The 20,633-nt window shown below is 36.8% G+C and overlaps 1 protein-coding gene across 4 annotated transcripts in view; it reads left to right on the top strand.

Moving 5' to 3' along the window:
• Nucleotides 1-20,633, top strand: part of UBE2E3 (ubiquitin conjugating enzyme E2 E3) — an 88,369-nt gene that overhangs the window by 63,549 nt on the left and 4,187 nt on the right. For all 4 annotated transcript variants that reach the window (XM_023621981.2, XM_005601619.4, XM_005601618.4 and 1 more), the window contains 1 exon segment: nucleotides 18,878-19,010. In XM_023621981.2, the coding sequence (XP_023477749.1) occupies nucleotides 18,878-19,010 (133 nt within the window).

Below are 20,633 nucleotides of genomic sequence, written 5' to 3' on the forward strand. Positions count from 1 at the left end.
TAACGTATTTGAAGAATATGCAGTAACATCCTCAGGGATGAATTGGTTTGAGACTTGTAATTTATGAATGGTAGAGAAAGGGGAAAGATAAGACACTATACAATATTTTAGATAAATGGCAAAATCTCCTTTGGAACAGCTACATAATACATATAATATACAAATCATTTGTAAACTATTGAAATCATTTAAGTATTTTAGGGTTAGTATTCATAATTTTTAATTTGTGTATATTGTAGCCAAAGAACTGTTTTGTTTCAATATTTGTATTCGTTCTCTTTAAGGGACAACACTATTTTCAGTAGTGAAAAGTGAAACCTAAAAGTGAAAAGTTTCTAAGGTACCTGTTGTCCTGTGACTTTTCTAATGCAAGGATATATATATGGAGGGGCATAGATACACGTGTATGAGGGTATAAAGGTATATAAGGATAGATATATAATGATATGTATAAAATATCCTTATGTATAATAATATATATTTATATGTAGATATTTTATATATATGTATAAAATATCCGTTTTTCTGGGGTATTCTTTTGGTTGTTGCAATAAGTCTTACAATTACTAATTTTTCTTTTTTATATGCAAGACATCATTTTATTGATTTTTAAAAATGTATACCTAAAGAGTGAGTGAATTTTTAAATAATTATTATTGCTAACACAAGTCTTACTCTATATATTTCCAAGGTTCTTGCATTGGAGGCAGGAGGAGAGTCACATATAGGCAATATAAGCTTAAGATGAATTCTTTAGAGCCTTCAGTAGTCAGCTGTCTTAGGGTTCAAGATTTATTTTATGTGATATTGAACTCTGTAGGTATATTAGAGTAAGCCTCCAGTAGGTGGTAGGTGATAGCAATACAGTATGTTCTTTAAATAGCAGAGACATCATCCTCATTTTCTTCAGTGTTATCTTTGAAATACCAAGTTTTTAATTGAAATTGACAGGATGGAGGGACTGGATCATGGCTGGCACCATTTTGGACATTCTAATTTTTGAAAATGAAGAAAGTTGGAGGACTCAACTGCCTGATTCGAAGACACACTGTATAAAAGCTACAGTAATCAAAATAGTATGGTGTTGGCATAAGGATAGACATATAAATCAGTGGAATAAAATAGCCCAAGAATAGAGCCACATGTAAATTGTCAATTGATTTTGATTTTTGATTTTTGAAAGGTGTGCCAAAGTAATTCAGTAGGGAAAGGATTTCAACAGATGGTGATAAAGTAACTGAATATCCATATGCAAAACAACGAGCCTCAAACTTTCCTTCACATCATCTGTAAATATTAACTCAAAAAGGGTCATGGATCGAAATGTAGAAGCTAAAGCAATAAAAGTTCAAGAATTAAATATATGAGAAAGTTTTTATAACCTTGGATTAAGCAAAGATTTCTTAGGACACAAAAAGCATGAAATAAAAGAAAAAAAAGGGATCTGTTCTGAGAAATGCATCGTTAGGTGATTTCATGGTTGTGCAAAGGTGATTGAGTGTACTTACAGAAACTTAGATGCTACAGCCTACTACACATCTAGGCTATGTGGTACTAATCTTATGGGACCATTGTCGTACATGTGGCCCATTGTTGACCAAAGCGTAATCATGCAGCACATGACTATACTTACGAGAAATGAGAACATATTTTCACAGCGATGTACTTGAATATGTGTAGCACTTGTAATCCTAATAGCCCAAAATTGAAAACAATCCACTGTCTACTACTAACTGAATAGATAAACGAATTGTGATGTATCTAATGATAGAATGAACTAATGATACACACCACAACATGGGTGAGTCTAAAGGGATTCTACTAAATGAATGAACCCAGTCACAAAATTCTACGTACTGTACGCTTCTACTGATGTGACATTCTGGAAAAGGCAAAACTATTGTGACAGAAAGCACATCAGTCATTTCCAGGGGCAAGAGGTGGGAGGTGGAGATTAATTGCAGAGGAACACAGGGAAACTCCTAGGTTACTGGAAATGTTTTATATCATGATTGTGGCAATGTTATAGGACTGTATACATTTGTGAAAACTTTTCAAATTCTTCACTTCAAAATTGTGAATTTATTCTAAATGATTATACCTCAACAAAGCTAATTAAATATTTAACTTTATATTAAAAGGAATATAGTAAATGGTTACATTGAGTATATAAGGAATGTTATTTAGGTTGAATGAAAAAAACACTCATCTTAAGATTGTACAAACGGTACTTTGGGCTGTGATAAAATTTCCGATACCAGTGTTAATTGCAGAATCAAAAGTGCTACATCTCAGGGCCGGCCCGATGGCCTAGTGGTTAAGTTCGGTGTGCTCTGCTTCAGCGGCCTGGGTTCAGTTCCTGGGCACAGATCTGTACCACTTGTTGGCAGTCATGCTGTGGTGCCGACCCACATACAAAATCGAGGAAGCTTGGCACAGATGTTAGCTCCGGGTGAGCCTTTCTCAGTCAACAACAACAAAAAAGCTGCATCTTGGTAACTTAGAAGTGAAAATAATGTACTGTAGACAAGTATTGTAGTGGTGATAAAAACACTGCTGTCAAGTAGTAGAATAAAATTTTAATGAAACATGAGAGTGGAAAAAGAACTATTTGCAAGTCAACTTATTTTATTGGGTGATTTTAAATATCTGTAGCTAAACTAGTAAATATTGTAAATGGACATTTGACTGTTTCCTTGACATTTCTAAAAATAGATATACTTGAATTAGGGAGAAGACTGTTTTCTCATTTTACTAGAATGGGGGATTGCCTTATATTCAGGTATGTAGGGAGCTTTCTGTTATACCCAGTTAGGCAGGCTTGATACATCCTCCTTCATCCTTCCGTGGAACACTGAACTATCTCTGGTTCTGCGAATGGTACCCTGTATTGCATTTAAACATTTTCCTATCTGTAAATTCAGTTAGGTGGCATCTTATTTATCCCTTTTTATCCCTACCACAGTCTGAGGGTGCTTGGCTTCTGATGTGCATAAAATAAAAAATTGGTGGATGGTACGAAACATTTTTTTATAAAGAATCATTCTTGTGCCATGATACCTTTTATCGTGCTTGACATTTATTCAACAAGCGTTTACTGAGTAAGTGTTATGTGGAAAGTATTATACTAGCTGCTTTGGGACATATAAAAATGCTGTAGCATCTAAACTTTTAAGGTTAAAATAAAATGTAATCTCTGTTTAGTGTAAGGTGTAATATAGAGGATGAGAGTGGGTAATCACCAGAGCTTTCAGGTGGATCATAGGTTAAAAATCCTGAAAAAATTGTTGGTCTGATGACAAAGGAGATCAGTTTTCAGCAGCTGTAATATCCAAAATAATCATAGTTTAAATGTCATTTAATAAAACAGTTCCTGGGATTTTTATAAAATCATTCTCCCTGCTGTCTTGTTGTTAGGTCGATAAGTGAGTTGGACTGTGCAGTAAATTAAATACTCTTTTCCTTCCACGAGTAGAAGGCTTGCATTTTCATAAGCAGACTCTCGGAGGTTCCTTCTGATGCTTCAGCACATTTCCTTTTCTCTAAAGAAATACAGTGAACAATAATGCTTCAAAGATTCACTGGCATTTTTCTTTTTCCTTTTTAAAGTAGATTTTAGTCCATATATAGAGTGTCAAATAGCACTTGAAACAAAGGCCTTTAGCTCTCCTCACCGGGGCATATGAGACAGTAATAGAAACTTAGTCTGAAATATGTTTTATATGGATGTCAGGGTTTTCTGTGAGTGTCGTTAAACATAAGGATTCTTAATACTACAGGTTGTGATAAGGTTTTGGTGTATAGAATTATATTCATGCTTTCACTTGGTGAACTGAATGACAGCCAAGCCTTGGACACACGGCCATGTGGTCTAGCAGAGCATTGGAGTATGAGGAAGAAGACCTGTTCTCCACCATCACGAAATGGACAGTCATCTGGGCAGACCTTAGTACTGTTGACTTGGGACTGTAGTGGTGCCTGTCCCTTATGCAATAGAAAGCAATTGTAAATGAGAAAGTATTTGTGAAGGCTTCTGCTAAATTGTCAAAAGTAAGAAATTAATATTGGTAGACTACTATTAACTAAACTCTGGACTTTACTCAGATTTTATCAGTTTTTCCACTAATATCCTTTTTTTGGGGTCTAGGATCCATTCCAGGATACCACATTGCATTCAGTTTTCATGTCTCTTTGGCCGACTACATCAATTTTTCAGGCATATTTTAAGTTTTCCAGATGTTTGCAGATGAGTGTTTGCCTGTCTTAGGAAACAGAATATGTGTATACTGAACATCACTTAGTCTTCTCTTATTAATTCTAGGCTGTTATCGTGAAACATGTTACTATTCTGTGCCTTCAGGGTTTCTGCATGTTTCGTGTTTTCTGCCTTGACTTCAAGCTACTGTACTCTTCTTCTAGTTGGCCCTCCATCAGTGCGACATAACTGAAAAGCCAAACAGCAGTGTGCACTATGGAAGTTCAAAAAGAGGCGGAAGTCACTTGTAACATTAGGGAGGACTTCTCTTTGTTAGTGAATCCTGAAAAAGAATATTGAAAGGGCAGGAGTGATCAGGGAGGTAAGAGAAATGGTATGAGCAAACACCTGAGGGATTTTTCCGAGGATTTCCAAGCTTTTCCAGTACAGCTAGTTGCTCCTTCCGTTCTTGTGTTATGAGAAAGACTGTTTACAGGGCATGCTGAATGACTAGACATGGGGCCTGGGGAGGAAGGAGGCTGAAAACTCAAATGTGATGCCTGCGCGAATAAATGACAGTGCCATTTTAAAAAATAACGTTTATTTCCTGATTACAAAAGTGTAATTATTATAGAATATTTTGTAAGACAAACACAAAAGAATCCATAATAAAAATCAGCTATGATTTCACAGTAGATATAACCAGTGTTAATATTTCCATCCATCCTCTTTAAAATACAATACATACACGTTCTTTACACATTTTGATTACTATGATATACAGTTTTCTGACCTTTTTCACCTTATTCTATCATGAGCGTTTCCTCATGTTGTTAAATAGGCTTCAAAATCTTGACTTTTAGTGGCTATAGCATAGTTCATTAGAAACCATAAGGGATTTAACTATTACCATTTTGTTAGACTTTTGTCTCATTATTGTTATTTTACTTTGAGCCTCCTTGTACAAAACTCTTTATCCACATCTCCGTTTCTTCTCTTAGGATAGCTACTTGCAAGTGAGATTAGTTGTTCAAGTGGCTCTTGACACAGGTGGCTAAGGAAGCTTTAAAGTTGTGCTCCTTTCTCCTCCCACCAGTAGTGTGTAAGCATGACGGTCCCTCCCACACTTTTGCCATCAAGTACTACAATTTTTGGTCTTTAGAAGGGCCAGATTTTGTTTTAAAGATTATTTTGACTTTGTAGAGTTTGAGGTGATGATTGGACAGAAGAGGTCAGTAAGTAGTGCAGTCATGTACCGCATAATGACGTTTTGGTCAACAGTGGACTACGTATATAGTAGTGGTCCCATAAGATTAGTATCATATAGCCTAGGTGTGTAGTAGGCTGTACCCTCTAGGTTTAAGTACACTGTATGATATTTGCACAACGACAAAATCGCCTAAGACACATTTCTCAGAGTATCCCTTCGTTAAAGGGAGGAGTGACTGTATATCACCTGGTGAGCTTTTAGACCTCTCTAAACTGGGACCACACCCCACACTGATTAAATCAGAATGCCTTTCTGGGAGGGATGGGAATTGCGACCCCTGGATTCACTTGTAGTAACACCATCAGTGAACTTAGTAGTTCTTATGGGGGTTGCTTATTAAAATCACCACGGAGATTTTTCTCCACACTGTTGCTTCCCTCCTTCTCTTATTACTTGAGTGAACCAGTGTTAACTGATGAGAGTAGAGCCCATGCCTTAGATGTGTCAGGACGAAAAAGCAAAGGATCAATTTGGTAAGTACTATTTTTTTTGTACTCTTTTTGGGAGATATCCTGCTAATATGAGTGACTTTGCATTTATCCAGTGTTATTTTACGTTAATAATGTGGTGTTTGTTCTGCATCTGTGTAGACTATATGAGGCCAGGGATTGTGTCTGTTCTGTTCATCACTCTGTCTTCAGTATTTAACAGTGCCCAGCGTATAGTGGGTATTCAGTAAATGTTACAAGAATGGATCATTAACACTGAGTTTTGGGAGTACTTCACTGTTTTAGATCTCTGTGTACTACCTGTATTATGAAGCTTTGTAAGTACATTATCCACTGAGGAGAAAGATCTTCCATAAAGCAGAATATAAGCAGGAAATAGATTTATTGAATTTTCGGAAGTCTTTTGCAGGTCAGGGATTCTGTGTGGATATTATTAAGTTTTGAACAAAGATGCAGCGCACAGCACAAACAATTCCTGGTAGAAGCTACATTTCCATATTTGACCCTCAGATTAAACATCAAAATAAAACTTATACAAAAACTAGTGGACAAACAGGTACTTGTAAAAGTCTGTGCTTAGGGGCTGGCCCCGTGGCCGAGTGGTTAAGGTTGCGCGCTCTGCTGCAGGTGGCCCAGTGTTTTGTTGGTTTGAATCCTGGGCGCGGACATGGCACTGCTCATCAAACCACGCTGAGGCAGCATCCCACATGCCACAACTAGAAGGACCCACAACGAAGAAATATACAACTATGTACCAGGGGGCTTTGGGGAGAAAAAGGAAAAAACTAAAATCTTTAAAAAAAAAAAAAAAGTTTGTGCTTAATTTCATCTTCATGATAAACTAGACTAGAGTTTGGCACATTTATCAACTTGTTAGTTGTATTTTACCCAGTTATAATCTGTCACAGTAGAAGATGGAAAATAAAAATTAGATGATCCTGTCAAATATGGCTGACTTGTGATACAGCTTTACAATATATTGGCAAAATGGCTTAAATTTTGGTTGAACCTTTAACTTTACGATGTGCAAAGTATGGCGGGAAGGCAGTTACCTAGGAAAGGGTAAGAAGTTCTAGCCAAGATATCTAAAAGCGCTTATTAAATCTATATTATTTCAGAATTAGGGAAGCTCTATTGCCAGAGTTCTCCAGTTTTAGGATTGAAGATAAAGCATATCTTGCAAATTCACTCTATTTAAAATCCTGTATGGTTTGGGTTTTCTCCTCTGGTCTTAGTGCTTCAGTCATATACAACTGGGTTTATTTGGTTTTTCCCTTATTTTCTTAAATTAAAAAAAAAAACCTAAAGCGAAATAATCATTTTGTACATAGTGAACAATTCAGAATAGCAAAGAGTACACATTGGAAAGTAGATTTTCTTGAGGCCGGCCCGGTGGCCAGCTGTTAAGTGCGCATGTTCAGCTTCAGTGGCCTGGGGTTCAAAGTTCGGATCCCGGGTGCAGACATGGCACCGCTTGCACTCCATGCTGTGGTAGGCATCCCACATATAAAGTAGAGGAAGATGGGCATGGATGTTAGCTCAGGGCCAGTCTTCCTCAGCAAAAAGAGGAGAATTGGGAGCAGTTAGCTCAGGGCTAATCTTCCTCAAAAAAAAAAAAGGAAAGTTTCTTTTCTACTCCAGAGCACCAGATCCTTCTTAGAGGAAAGCACTGTTAGCATTTTCTTGTATATCTTTCCAAAAAGTCAGTTCATATTTCCACCATACATATGCAGATAGCTTTTGTAGTTTATACCTATGATAGAAGCATTCATATCCACTCCTCTGCACCTTATTTCCCCACCCCCACCCCCGTTTAACATGTGTCTTAGAGATCTTTCCAAATTGCTTTTTTTAATTTTGCTCCCTGTGAGCTGTTATGATCCTCATATCCTTACCAGATATGAAGTCTTCCTTAGTCTCTAACATCCTTTTCAAACCCAGCTTCTTTCCATATCTCTTCCTGTAATTCATCTCTCTTCTGCTTTGCTCCCACTTAATTTTTGTGTCCCTCTATTATACACCTGTCACAAGTCTGCCATATATTATCATGAGTTATACATGGTTCTCTCATCCCAGGTGTCATCTCCTTGTGTCTGCACTCTTTTCATAATCTAGCCCATCTCACCTGCAGAACTGTAATCACCACAAATTTATATCCACAGCCCAGGTCCCAATTCTGAGGGGGTGTGTGTGTGTGTGTGCCTATCTTTATCTTTGACATATGTGTTTCTTGTTTATCTCAAAGACATCTTAATCCCAGTATGTCCAAAGCCAGCTCCTTTTTCAGTGTCCCTATCTTAGTAAGTGGCGTCTGTATTCACCTCAGTTGTATAGTCCAGAAAACTATGAGCTATTTTTGATATCCCCTTCTTCCTCATCTCTCATATTCCAAAAATATGTTTAGTTGATTTTTACCTCCTAAATAACTCTCAAATGCATCCTCTTCTTTCTATCTCTACTACCACCTTGGTGCAGCATACCATCATCTTCACCTGGATTACTGCAGTAGTCCACCCACAGCCCCTCTGGTCCTCTTCCAGACCATTCTCCACATACAAGTCTGAGGAAGCTTTTTAAAATGTAAATATTAGTATGAACCCCTCCTCTGCTTAAAATATTTTGATGGCTTCCTGTTGCTGTTAGGATAAAGACAAATATCTGTAATGTAGCCTGACGAGGTCCTGCGTGGACATTTCTTACTACTTCCCTCTGCAGTTCATCTTTTATTGCACTTCCCCTGTTCTTTTTGCTTCTCCCACATTGGCCTTAATTCTAGGCCCTGCCATTCACCTTGCTCCTTACTGCCTCAGGGTGTTTGCATATGCTGTTCAGCCTTCCGCAGCTCTTTACTTTTACCGCCCCCCCCCCCCCCCCCCCCCAGTTAACTCCCCCTGGGTGTTTCAGATATCTCAAGCTTTCCTTCCTCTGTGAGTCTTGCCTGATCTACCTCTCCTTTGTAGCACTTTTTCTGTTTTACATTTTTCTGTGCATTTATTTAATATCTATATCCTCAGCTAGTCAGTAATCTCCCTGAGAGAGGTGGCCATTATATCTTTAGTTTCCAGCACAGGTGCCCAGCACAAAATAGTAGACACTCAAATCTTTAATGAACAAATGAGTTTATTTCTATTTTCTCCATTGAATCTACTGTGGAAAGTATGCAAAGTGCTCTACTTTGCATATTATAAAAGGTCACAGAAATTTTTCAGATTCAAACTGAATTTATATGCTCAACAAGGCACAATATGGATTAATAAGCAATACCATTCTTCACCAGACTTCACAAGACATTAAATTTACCAGAAAGAGGTAAATTTAGGAAGTGGAGGTGAATAGGAAGATGATTGAGGACTGCCAGCTGATAGCTCTGTCTTTTTAGTTAGTAGAATTGTTTCCCTGTATTGTTTCCTAAGCCACATCTCCTCTCCCATTGTATTATATTTCTCCCTAATAAGTCGTGAACTCCTAATTGCTCTCTACCTAGAGAAATAATGACTTCCAAAAACTCTCACAGGAAGAGCACCTTTTCACTTGTAAAACAATTGTTTGAAATTTGGAGAGAAAGACAGAGATATGGTTAAGATTGTATTCTCTCTAGAAAGACTCAATGTGTCTACCTGTGTACTAGCCATGAGACTTTAAGGGAAGCTACTTAGCTTCTGTGGGCCTTGGTTTCCTCATCTGTGAAGCTGGCATAGTTACAGAGTCTGTCTCATAGTATTACTGTCAGGATTAAATGAGATACACAGCATGTAACATAGAGACTCCTGGAAACATACAAGTGCTCAAGCAATGCAAAGGTTTGCTGCTGTTGCTGTAGCTGCTATTCTTGTTTTGACACATTTTCCCAATACAAAGGTTGCTTAGGTTTCCAGTCTAGTTGATACATGTCCGTTTAGCATTTGATGTCGTCAATGTATTTAAATTTGTTCTGCATGCCAAGGATATTCCAACTCACCTAACACCGTTGATAACTTTGTTAAAAGTGAACAACTTGTTAATAACTAAGGTTACCTTATCTCCCAGTCCTGTGTTCCATGGAAGGTAGACCTGTATAGGTTTCAGCTGAGAGAGAGGCATTTAGGAGGAGAAAGGGTGATCGGTGTTTGAATTAGTGATTTGGAATGGAGAATAAGTATTCTTGATGTCTCTATTAGTAAAAGAAAAGTCAGAGATCTACAAATACGTAGTATCTCCAAGTTATGGGGCAAATGGTTTAAATTAACTTTTGTGGGCAGCATTGAAACCACCATATTACTGTGGTTAAAATGTGTTCCAAGTTACCTGATTTTAAAACAAATTTTTGTAACACATCCCTTTGTAAGTTGGAAACGGCTTTTATAAACCAACATTTAAAGAAACATTTACTACTTCTTGCTTAAATATAGAAACAACTATTTCTTCTGATCTTTTTAATTAATAAACTTTATTTTTTAGAGAAGTTTTAGGTTCACAGCAAAATTGAGCAGAAAGTACAGAGTTCGCATGTACCTGCTGTATGTACAACCTCCCCACTACCAAAACCCCACACCACAGTGGTACATTTGTTGCAATTAATAAACATACATTTGACACATTATCACTCAAGAGTTTACATTGAGGTTCACTCTTGGTCTTGTACATTCTGTGGGTTTTGACAAATGTATAATGAAGTGTATCCACCATTGTAGTATCATACAGAATAGTTAACACTGTCCTAAAGATCCTCTGTGCTCTGCCTGTTCATCTTTCGCTCCCCCTGTAACCCTAGCAACCACTGGTCTTTTTACTGTCTCCATAGTTTTGCCTTTTCCGGAATTTCATATAGTTGGACTCATACAGTATGTAGCCTTTTCAGATTGGCTTCTTCCACTTAGTAATATGCATTTAAGTTTGCTCAGTGTCTTTTCATGGCTTGATGGCTCACTTCTTTTGAGTGCTGAGTAATGTTTCATCATCTGGATGTACCACAGTTTGTTTATCCATTCACCTATTGAAGGACTTCTTGGTTGCTTCCAAGTTTTGCGCATTATGAATAAAGCTCTACAACATCTATGTGCAGGTTTTTATATGGACATAAGTTTTCAGTTCATTAAATACCAAGGAGTACAGTTGCTGGATCATATGGTAAGAGTATGTTTAGTTTGTAAAAAACTGTCAAACTGTCTTCCAAGGTGGCTGTACTATTTTGCATTCCCACCAGCAATGAATGAGAGTTCTGTTGCTCCACATCCTCGTCAGCATTTGTTGTTGTCAGTGTTTGACGTTTTGGCCATTCTATTGGGTATGTAGTGGTATCTCATTGTTTTAATTTACAGTTCCCTAATGACTTGCCTTAGTCCATTTGGACTGCTCTAACAGAATATCATAGACTGGGTAACTTATAAACAACAGAAATCTATTTCTCACAGCTTTGGAGGTTGGGAAATCCAAGATTTGGTGTCTGGTAAGGACTTGCTTCCTGACTCTTAGATGGCTGTCTTCTTGCTGTGTCCTTCCATAGCAGAAGGGGCTATGGGGATTTCTTTTATAAGAGTACGAATTACATTCATGAGGGCTACATCCTCATCACCTAATCACCTCCCATTAGCCCCCCTCCTGATACCATCACATTGGGGGTGACGATTTCAATGTGAACTTTGGGGTACACAAACTCTTAGTCCATAAGAATATATAATGTTGAACATCTTTTCATATTTTTATTTGCCATCTGTATATCTTCTTTGGTGAGGTGTCTGTTTAGGTCTTTTGCCCATTTTTAATTGAATTGTTCATTTTCTTATTGTTAAATTTTAAGAGGTTTTTGGATATCTTAGATAATAGTTCATCAGATGTGTCTTTTGCAAATATTTTCTCTCAGTCTTTGATTTGTTCTTCTCATTCTCTTAACAATGTCTTTTGTAGAGGAGAAAAATTTACTTTTAATGAAGTCCAGCTTATCAGTTATCTCTTTCCTGGATTGTGCCTTTGGTGTTACATCTAAAAAGTTATCACCATACCCAAGGTCATCTAGGTTTTCTCCTATCCTATCTTCTGGGAGTTTTATAGTCTTGCCTTTTATGCTAGATGTTTGATCCATTTTGAGTTAATGTTCATGAAGGATGTAAGGTGTGTGTCTAAATTTCATTTTTTTACATGTAGGATGTCTAGTTGTTCCAGTATCGTTTTTGAAAAGACTGTCCTTGCTCCGTTTTATTGCCTTTGCTTCTTTGTCAAAGATACTTGACTTTATGTAGGTCTCTTTCTGGACTCTCTATTGTGTTCCATTTATCTGCTGTCTATTCTTTTGTCAATACTACACTGTCTTGATTACTGTGGCTTTATAGTTAGTCTTAAATTTGGGTAGTGTCAGTCCTCCAACTTTGTTCTTCGATATTGAGTTGGCTAGTCTGGGTCTTCTGCCTCTCCATATAAAGTTTATAATGTTTGTTGATATTCACAACATAACTTGCTGGGATTTTGATTGGGATTGCATTGAATCTGTAGATCACGTTGAGAAGTATTGACATCATGACAATAATGTCTTCTTACCTATGAACATAGAGTATCTCTCCATTTATTTAGTTCTTCTTTGATTTTATTTGTGTTTTTAATAGTGCTTTAAAATTTAGTCAAAGTGGTTAAGGCCTGTTGAAGTTATACCAGTATGCCATCTTAGTTCAAGCTCTTTCATTTTTGTAGACATAAAATTAAACCTGTGCTTAAACAAGAATTTTATATTAGTAAGATTTTTTCATGTCAAATGCATAAGACACACATAGGAATATCCATTTTAACACTTCAGCAGTTTAAAATGGTACATTCACCATTACACCACAATATGTCAAGTCTTGATGTAAGTCATTATTATATTCTTTTCTCCTTGAATTTAGTTCAACTCATTTTAAGATGACTTTTTGCCATAGGGATAAAAAGCATATAGAATCTAGTGTAAATCTTTGCATTTGACTTAGTATGGGATTAAAAAGTTGTATATGTAAAAGCATTGTGTTAAAAAAAAAAAAAAAAAGTCTATTTGTGGGCCTGGCCCGGTGGCCAAGTGGTTAAGTTTTCATGCTCTGCTTTGGTGGCCCAGGGTTTGCCGGTTTGGATCCTTGGCATGGACCTACACATCCTTTATCAAGCCATGCTCCAGCAGCATCCCACATAGAAGAACTAGAATGACTTAGAACTAGGATACATAACTGTGTACTGGGGCTTTGGGGAGAAAAGAAAGAGGAAGATTGGCAACAAATGTTAGCTCAGGGCCAATCTTCCTCACCACAAAACATACTAAAAAAAAAACACCCATTAAAAAAAGTTTATTTGTAAAATGAATCTATTATTAAGCATTTGAAAGTTCTTATAGGGAATACTGCAGTGCTGGAAAAGAATAGTGTTTATGACTCTTGCAGTAACAGTAATTGCTGAATTAATATTTAAGCGATGAGAAATGGATTTTGCTAAGATATCAGTCCTTGTGCTGCTAAATGTTTAAAATAACATCATTTGTTAACAATAAGAGCAGCCAGTAACAGAAAATCCCCAGGTGCAAGTTTGTTATTCTAAACTTTCTGCCTGCTTTTGTTGTTGTTTTTTGTAGAATACATAATAGCTTATGTGCAACATGGGATTTAAAAGGAGGAAGTGAATGTTTACGGGGAAAAACAGTAGAATAAAGGTACTTTTCATTTTCTTAGTATTTAAATAAAAAATGGAGTCCTCAATTATGGAATTTAACATTTGATCTTCTTTTTGACATTAGCGCGTAATTAAAGTTTGAGTAAACAAACCCTCTGTTAATGTTGTCTGTTTTTTCATAATTTGACTCAGAACTGGAGTGAATTTTACTTTTGCTGTATCAGTGAAGTAAATTACTACATCAGTGAATCCTTCCTTATGAAGGTAATATAAGAAAAAGTTCCCCTTCCCCTTTGCTTTTTCCTTTCCTTTTCCCTATCACCTGCCATTTAACTTGCTCTGTTGAGATCTCCCTTTCTTCTCCCCTTGGGCACATCCCACAACTCTTCAGTTACTTCAAGTTATTAAAACACGTCTAACTTCCAGGGTGTAGAGAGCCCAGTCCTCATCTTGTGACATTATGGAGCTTACATTCTAGTGGGAGATGGACCACAAGTAAGATAAACAAATAAAATATATAATATATCAGAGAGTGATAAATGGTATGGGGAAAAAATAGAAAAGGAGATCATGTGTGAGATTTAGATAGAGTGACCGGGAAAGGCCTCACTGAGAGGATGACTTTTGGGTCAAGACCTGCAGAAAGTGATGGAGCAAACCACTGGGATATCTTGAGGAAGAGTATTCCAGGCAGAGACACAACTGATGCAGAAGCCCTGAGGTTGGAAGTGTACATCATGTGTTGGAGAAACAGGTTGCTACAACCAATCGAACAAGGAAGAGAGAAACAGCTAAGAAGGATAGTGGTGGTGATGGTGGCAGCAGGTTACACAGTGCTTTGTAGTTGTAAGACTTTGTCTCGAACACAGGTTGAGAAGGTGAGCCTTTGGAGGGGTTGAGCAGGGTTACATGGTCTGATTTACTTTTTAACCATCGCTCTGCGTGGTTGTCATATTGACAGTAGACTACTGTGGTGGGGGTAGGGTCAAAGGTGGAAGCGGGAGGCTACTGTAATTATCCAGGCAGAGAGTGCTGGTGTTTCGAAATCAAGGTTGGCCTGACAGGAGTAGGGAGAAGTAGTAGAATTTTGGGTATGTTTTGAAGATAAAACCAATAGAATTTGCTGACTACTGGATGTGGGGTAGAAAGAACGTTGTCAAGGATGAGGTCTAGGCTTTTGCCCTGAGGAACTGGAAGACTGGAGCTGCCGCTAGCTGACGTAGGGAAGATTATAGCAGGAATTGGAAGATCAGGAACTCACTTTAGGACATGTTAAATCTGAGGCATTTTCAAAATTGCTAGATTCAAAATATTTGATTTCAAAGTAAGACTGTTTAGTAAGCAGTTATCTGTGTAGCTGTGGAATTCAGGATAGAAATCTAGGTAGGAGATAAGAGATTGGGAGGTAAGAGCTTATTGGTGCTGTTGGAAGCCATAAAACTGCATGAGACCACCAAAAGATTGGATGTAGGTAGGAAAGAGAATAGGCCCAAGGGCTGAGCTCTGGAGGACTGTCAATTTTTAGAGGTTAGGAGAGAAGGAACAGCAGTAGTGATTGAGAAGGAGGGGCCCGAAAAGGTAGGAGGAAAACTAGTAAGTATGTTATTCTAGCAATGAAACAGAGAAAGTATATCTAGGAGGAGGAAGTGATCAACTGTGTCAAATGTTGCTGGACCAGTCAAATAAGATGAGGATTGAGAAATGAGTATTGGGTCTAGTGATGAGGTCATTGGTGACCTTGGATGAAAGCTATTTCAGTGGAATGATGGGGAGTGAAAGCCTCTTAAGAGATAATTGAGATGGGAGCTGGGAGTGGTAGAGGAACAGAGGTTTGTTTTTGAATAAAGATTGGAGAAATGGCATTGTGGTGTTCCTGTGGGCGTGATTCACCAGAGAGGGAAAGTAGGTGATCCAGGAACGAGGATAGAATTGCTGGAGCGTTGCCCTGGTGGAAGAGAGAGAATGAGAAGTAGTGAAAAGTGTGTATAGCACCTATCTTGAGATTGTCGGCATTTATCACCCATTTTCTACTCAGCTGTGAATCCTCAACGGCAGGTCAGCTGCTAACCTATAACATGCTTTGTTTGAAGCAGGGTAGAGTCAGTACTGCATCCAACTCCCCTCCTCCCAACACACACACCCCCTTTCCCCGCCTTCTCCCGACCTGGGTCTTGACTAGCGGGTGGCACCTTCGTGAGGAGGAGAAGGGGCCCCTTATTCCAGACAAGGCAGCCAACACAAGTGCTGGATTTTAGCCCTCACTCGCCTTAGGCTAGGTGTGCTTGGAACAGAAAGGAGTCGCTCTGCCTTAAGCTGCAGCCTTACTCAGTCTACTCCAAGACAACAGGGAAAGTCACATTTAATATCCTGCTGTAATAAATATATTATTTGTCCTGTGGCAAGGTAACATGGTACGTGAGAAGAATGCAAATTTAAGAACCAAGAGTTTGGTATGGGAATCCCAGCTCTTCTACCAGCTGGCTCTAGAGGGGATTTAAAATAGATCACTTACTTTCTGTGCCTTCGTTTCTTCAAGTGTAAATGGGGAGTTTTGGCCTCAACCAGATCCTTTCCAGTCTGAAATTCTGTGATTCATTAAAATAAGGTAATCCCCAACTTGCCTCCTATTCAGCCGTGTGAAGCATAACATGGTTCTGCTAAGAATCAGAAAATATTGCTGAGGAAATTTGGTTTCTTTGGAGAACAGTTCCCCTTGGGTTCTTACACAAATAAGGATTTGCAAACTTTGACTAGAGATTAAATTAGATGTAGCGGCACTGAAATTATGAGGAAATACAGCAAAATCAGTAGAGACAATACAGACTAGTTCACAGATTTTCTCCAAATTCTGTCTCAGTCGTTTTATAGTTGTGGGACATATGCAAAGTTATTTAACTCTGAACCCTCATTTTCCTCATCTAAAAATAGGAGTATGATAATAGTACCTACTTCATAGATGTGTAAGGAGAATTCAGTCAGTTTTGCACTATGATGCTTTACAATGCCTGGCGTATATTAAGGATGGAGTAAACCTTAGCTAACATTATTACTACTACTACTACCATACTATTACTACTACTACAAGTGTGACATGTATAGTTTAGAAACATTTTACTATAAACATCTCTGATGCTGTGATTTAATTTTGTACTGATTACCTTGAGTCACCAAGGGAAAAATTAACTTTGAAAAGGAAATGCCATTGAATCAGGTTAAACTTTTTTTTTTTCCAAATTGATAATGTTATGTTTTTAGTTACAATGAAAATTCACATAGGGAATTGTACCTGATTCTCAGATGGTGACAGAACAATGAGCCATTACTGTAATTAGTCCCAATTGCTGTGTACACTTAAAATTTATAAAGTGGTATTTATTTTAAAAAGTATATTTTCCCTAAATAGGCCAAAATAATAAGATTTTATTGTTCATATGTATCTGCCTTAAAGATCGATTTTTTGAAGCATCCTGTAAACATTTTGATTATACCCTCCAAGTTTTTTACACCCTTTTTGTATGAGCTGTTTTTCAGAGCACACATTTGATTATTGATAGTATTGTTTACCTGTCTATAGTTGAGTTTGTTTTACAGAATTAATAAGATAATAGTTAAATCATTTTAACTCTGCCCGAATATCCTTCTGTAATTAATATGATTGAATTATCAATGCTGGTTTGCACTTATTTTAAATCAAATATGCAGATCATTTCTAAACTGATGGTCACTTTAAAAGAAGAAAAGCTTTATACATATATTAATTCCAAAAGTGAAGGTAATTTATGATGTAAAGGTTGGAGAAAAATGGAAGTCTGTAAGGTAAGTTTGAAGAGAATGTAAAGAGTATTGGAGGTGGCTTCCAATAAATAATTGTGTATTTAGATTTTATTTGAATTATCTCGTTTGTCTTTTATAAATGGTAGTGTTGAGCACAGTGCAATGTACCTGCGACTTAGTAGCACCTAACAGTTAGATCTTGGTTTCTAACAACATTCCCACCAAAAGGAGCCATGGCTTCTTGAAGAAATGGCTGATTCCAAGGCTGGGAGGCTGGAACCATCTATGCCAGAAAGTAAGGAAGTGCACAAAAAAATGATGGTGGCCTGTCACAAGGATATAGGGGCCATTTTGAAGGGGCTTCCACCAAATCTGGGGTTCTTTGAGCATCAAAATAATTAAAGGCAGTAATGAATTATAAATTATTAGGGGGGAAAAAAGGAATCCGTGAGACCTCACCAATGATACACATATTCACACAAATAAATGGGAGAAGAGAAGGCTCAAGGGCCAGCTGGTAAATGTGGAGGAAATGCTAGAGTTGGAAAATGGTGATTTTATCACCATCGTAGTAAACTTTTAGTTCAACCAAGAATAACAAATGGATGTTAAATCTAGGGGAAAAATTTTGATGAAGAGCAGGATATTTGCATTGTCTTATAGTGTTTGTCCAAAGGTTGCTTATTGGTTGCAGAAAAAAGATATTAAGTAAGCAGCAGGAAAATTGGACAGCACTTGATCTGGGTAATGAAAATTAACATCATCAATTAGGGACAGGTGAATACAGAGTCCCTCGATGTGTGATACCCTGAGAACACAACATCATTTAGGTACTGTTCTGGCTAGGAATGCACTACCTGCATCTAATCATGAGGAAGCATCAGATGAGTTCAAAATGATAAGCATTCTATTAAAAAAGAACAACAGCTGTATTATTCAAAAATGTTAATGTTATAAAAGTAAAAGAAAGGCTAAAAGGCTTCATATTAGAGGAGACTAAAGACACAGGACATAAATGATCCCAAGACTGATTCTGTATGTAAAGGAAAATTGAAGTTTTTCTTTTTTTTTTAAAAACATCATTGGGTCAATTGACAACATTACTTTGCAGGTTGTAAGTTAAAGTATTGTATTGATATTATATTTACTGAAATTGTAGCTGTATTGTGATTGTATTGGAGGTGATTTTAAGAAATGCACACTGAAGTTATTTATGGAGAAAGAGCCATGGTATATCGAACTTATTCTCAAATGACTCAGAAAAAAGCACTTTGTGGGTGTGTGTATATAAACAGAGAGAGAGAGAAAGAGAGGGAGAAGTGATCAAGCAAATTGGGCAAAACGCTAACAGCAGCAGAGTCTGGGTAAAGTTGTACAGGTGTTCTTTGTTCTTGCAATTTTTCTGTAAGTTTGAAATATTTCCAAATAAGTTTATACACACACATTGATGCACACGTTGGGGCTTATTTCGTTTATACTTACCTCTTATTGCTCTAGGTTGTTAATTTACCTTTAATACTTAATTAGTTTAAGATGTTAACATTCATTGCTTCCAGATATACACATTGATTTTTAATTTCTTTTAAATAGTGCTGGACCTAAAGGAGATAACATTTATGAATGGAGATCGACTATACTTGGTCCACCAGGTTCTGTATATGAAGGTGGTGTGTTTTTTCTGGATATCACATTTTCATCCGATTATCCATTTAAGCCACCAAAGGTAAGAACCTAGAAGTACATTCCTTAACATTTATCCTTCTCTTCCAAAATCAGTTTATTCTAGAGGTTAAATGTGCATTGATGTAATCATTTTTATTTCATTGTTTTTCATGGACTGATACAGGAACTCTCATGTAACTAAAAATTTTAAAACTGTGAAAGTAATTAATTTCTGCCTTTTACAGATAACTTTATCATCAGCCAAAAGAGGCTTTAGTTGTAAATGAAAGTATGCTACTTTGCACATCAATAAAGCAGATAAATTTTAGATTTATGCTATGAGGGAAAATATCCTATGAATCTTCCTTAAGAAACATATTGGGATAAAAAGAAAACCTGTTTGACAGCTTCCAGAAATAAGTGTTAAATAACTTGAATTTTTAAGTACCTTATCTTTATAAATGAGCAAAAACTAGAAAGCCATACATAGCAAAGAATAGGGAAACTAATACTACTTAATAAACTTGCTTTGTGTGCTCTGTAGGATGATGTAATAATGAGAATGAGGGTGGCTTGGGTGACTTACACCTGTTTGTTGTTGTCTCTTAATATGAATTAAATGGATAACAAACAGAAGGAAGGGTTAAATTGTGCCTTGTAATGACTGGTTGTTATTTTTCAAGTCTTAAACATAATGATTACTTGAATAGCTTCTTCCTCTGAATTCTCATTATAAATTGGTCAAGCCAACAGGTGAAAACCACAAATACGAAGCCTGAGCATAATTATGCCATAGTTACAGAGACTTCTGACGTGTCAGGGAAAAGTGTGTTATAAAGCCCTTAACTATGATGAAATGTTTTTCTTTTCAACATAGTTGCTTATGTTCTCTATGCTCTCTAAAACATTATATGTACTGATTTAATGCTTTTGCTCACATGCTCGTGTGTGTGTGTGTGTATAAAAATAAAGGGTTTATTTTGTTTAAAAAAAAGAGATTCCACTATTGTTTAATAAGGCAACAACAGTTCCACCTAGTGGTATTTACCTCAAATTGCAGATGCCAGGGTTCCCTGTCACCTAGAGGTATTTGCTGTCAACCACACTATCAGTTTTTTGAGTCCTTTACTATGGGTCCCATCAGAATTTAAGATCTTTAAATGATTGTCTCATTTAATGCTCCCAGGTATGTAGAGTATGTCTTGCTAGATCAATCAGATAAAGGGACAAAACCCTCATATTAATATCTCAAATTGTATTCACATTCACAGTAACGTGTTAAATGCCGGTGTATCACTAACTGCTCAGTTTGCATTGTGATTTTTTCTGTTATAGAAAACAAAACCTTAGCAAAATAGTTCATGACTGTATTTATAAATAGTGTTACTTACTTCTACATGCTTTGTTTTTTTATCTTGGAAATTGGTTTTAATATGGTAACAAAATTAGCAGGAAAAAGTTTTCAAGGTTTATTTATTTTTGTACATGAGGGAAAATTTGTTGAAGAAAATACGTACATTTTTCTTAGCGTCTTTTAATGGAAAATAGAAATTGACTAACAGGGGTTTCAAACTATAGTTCTGTATGTGATCTATCGTAATTGTTTTGGTTAATATAATGTTTATTAATTTAGCTTGTTTTTTTGCTGAGGTCTCAATATTTTAATTTTCTAACCCTTTAATGT

Source organism: Equus caballus, chromosome 18 (genome assembly GCF_041296265.1).
Source record: "Equus caballus isolate H_3958 breed thoroughbred chromosome 18, TB-T2T, whole genome shotgun sequence".
Taxonomy (NCBI): domain Eukaryota; kingdom Metazoa; phylum Chordata; class Mammalia; order Perissodactyla; family Equidae; genus Equus; species Equus caballus.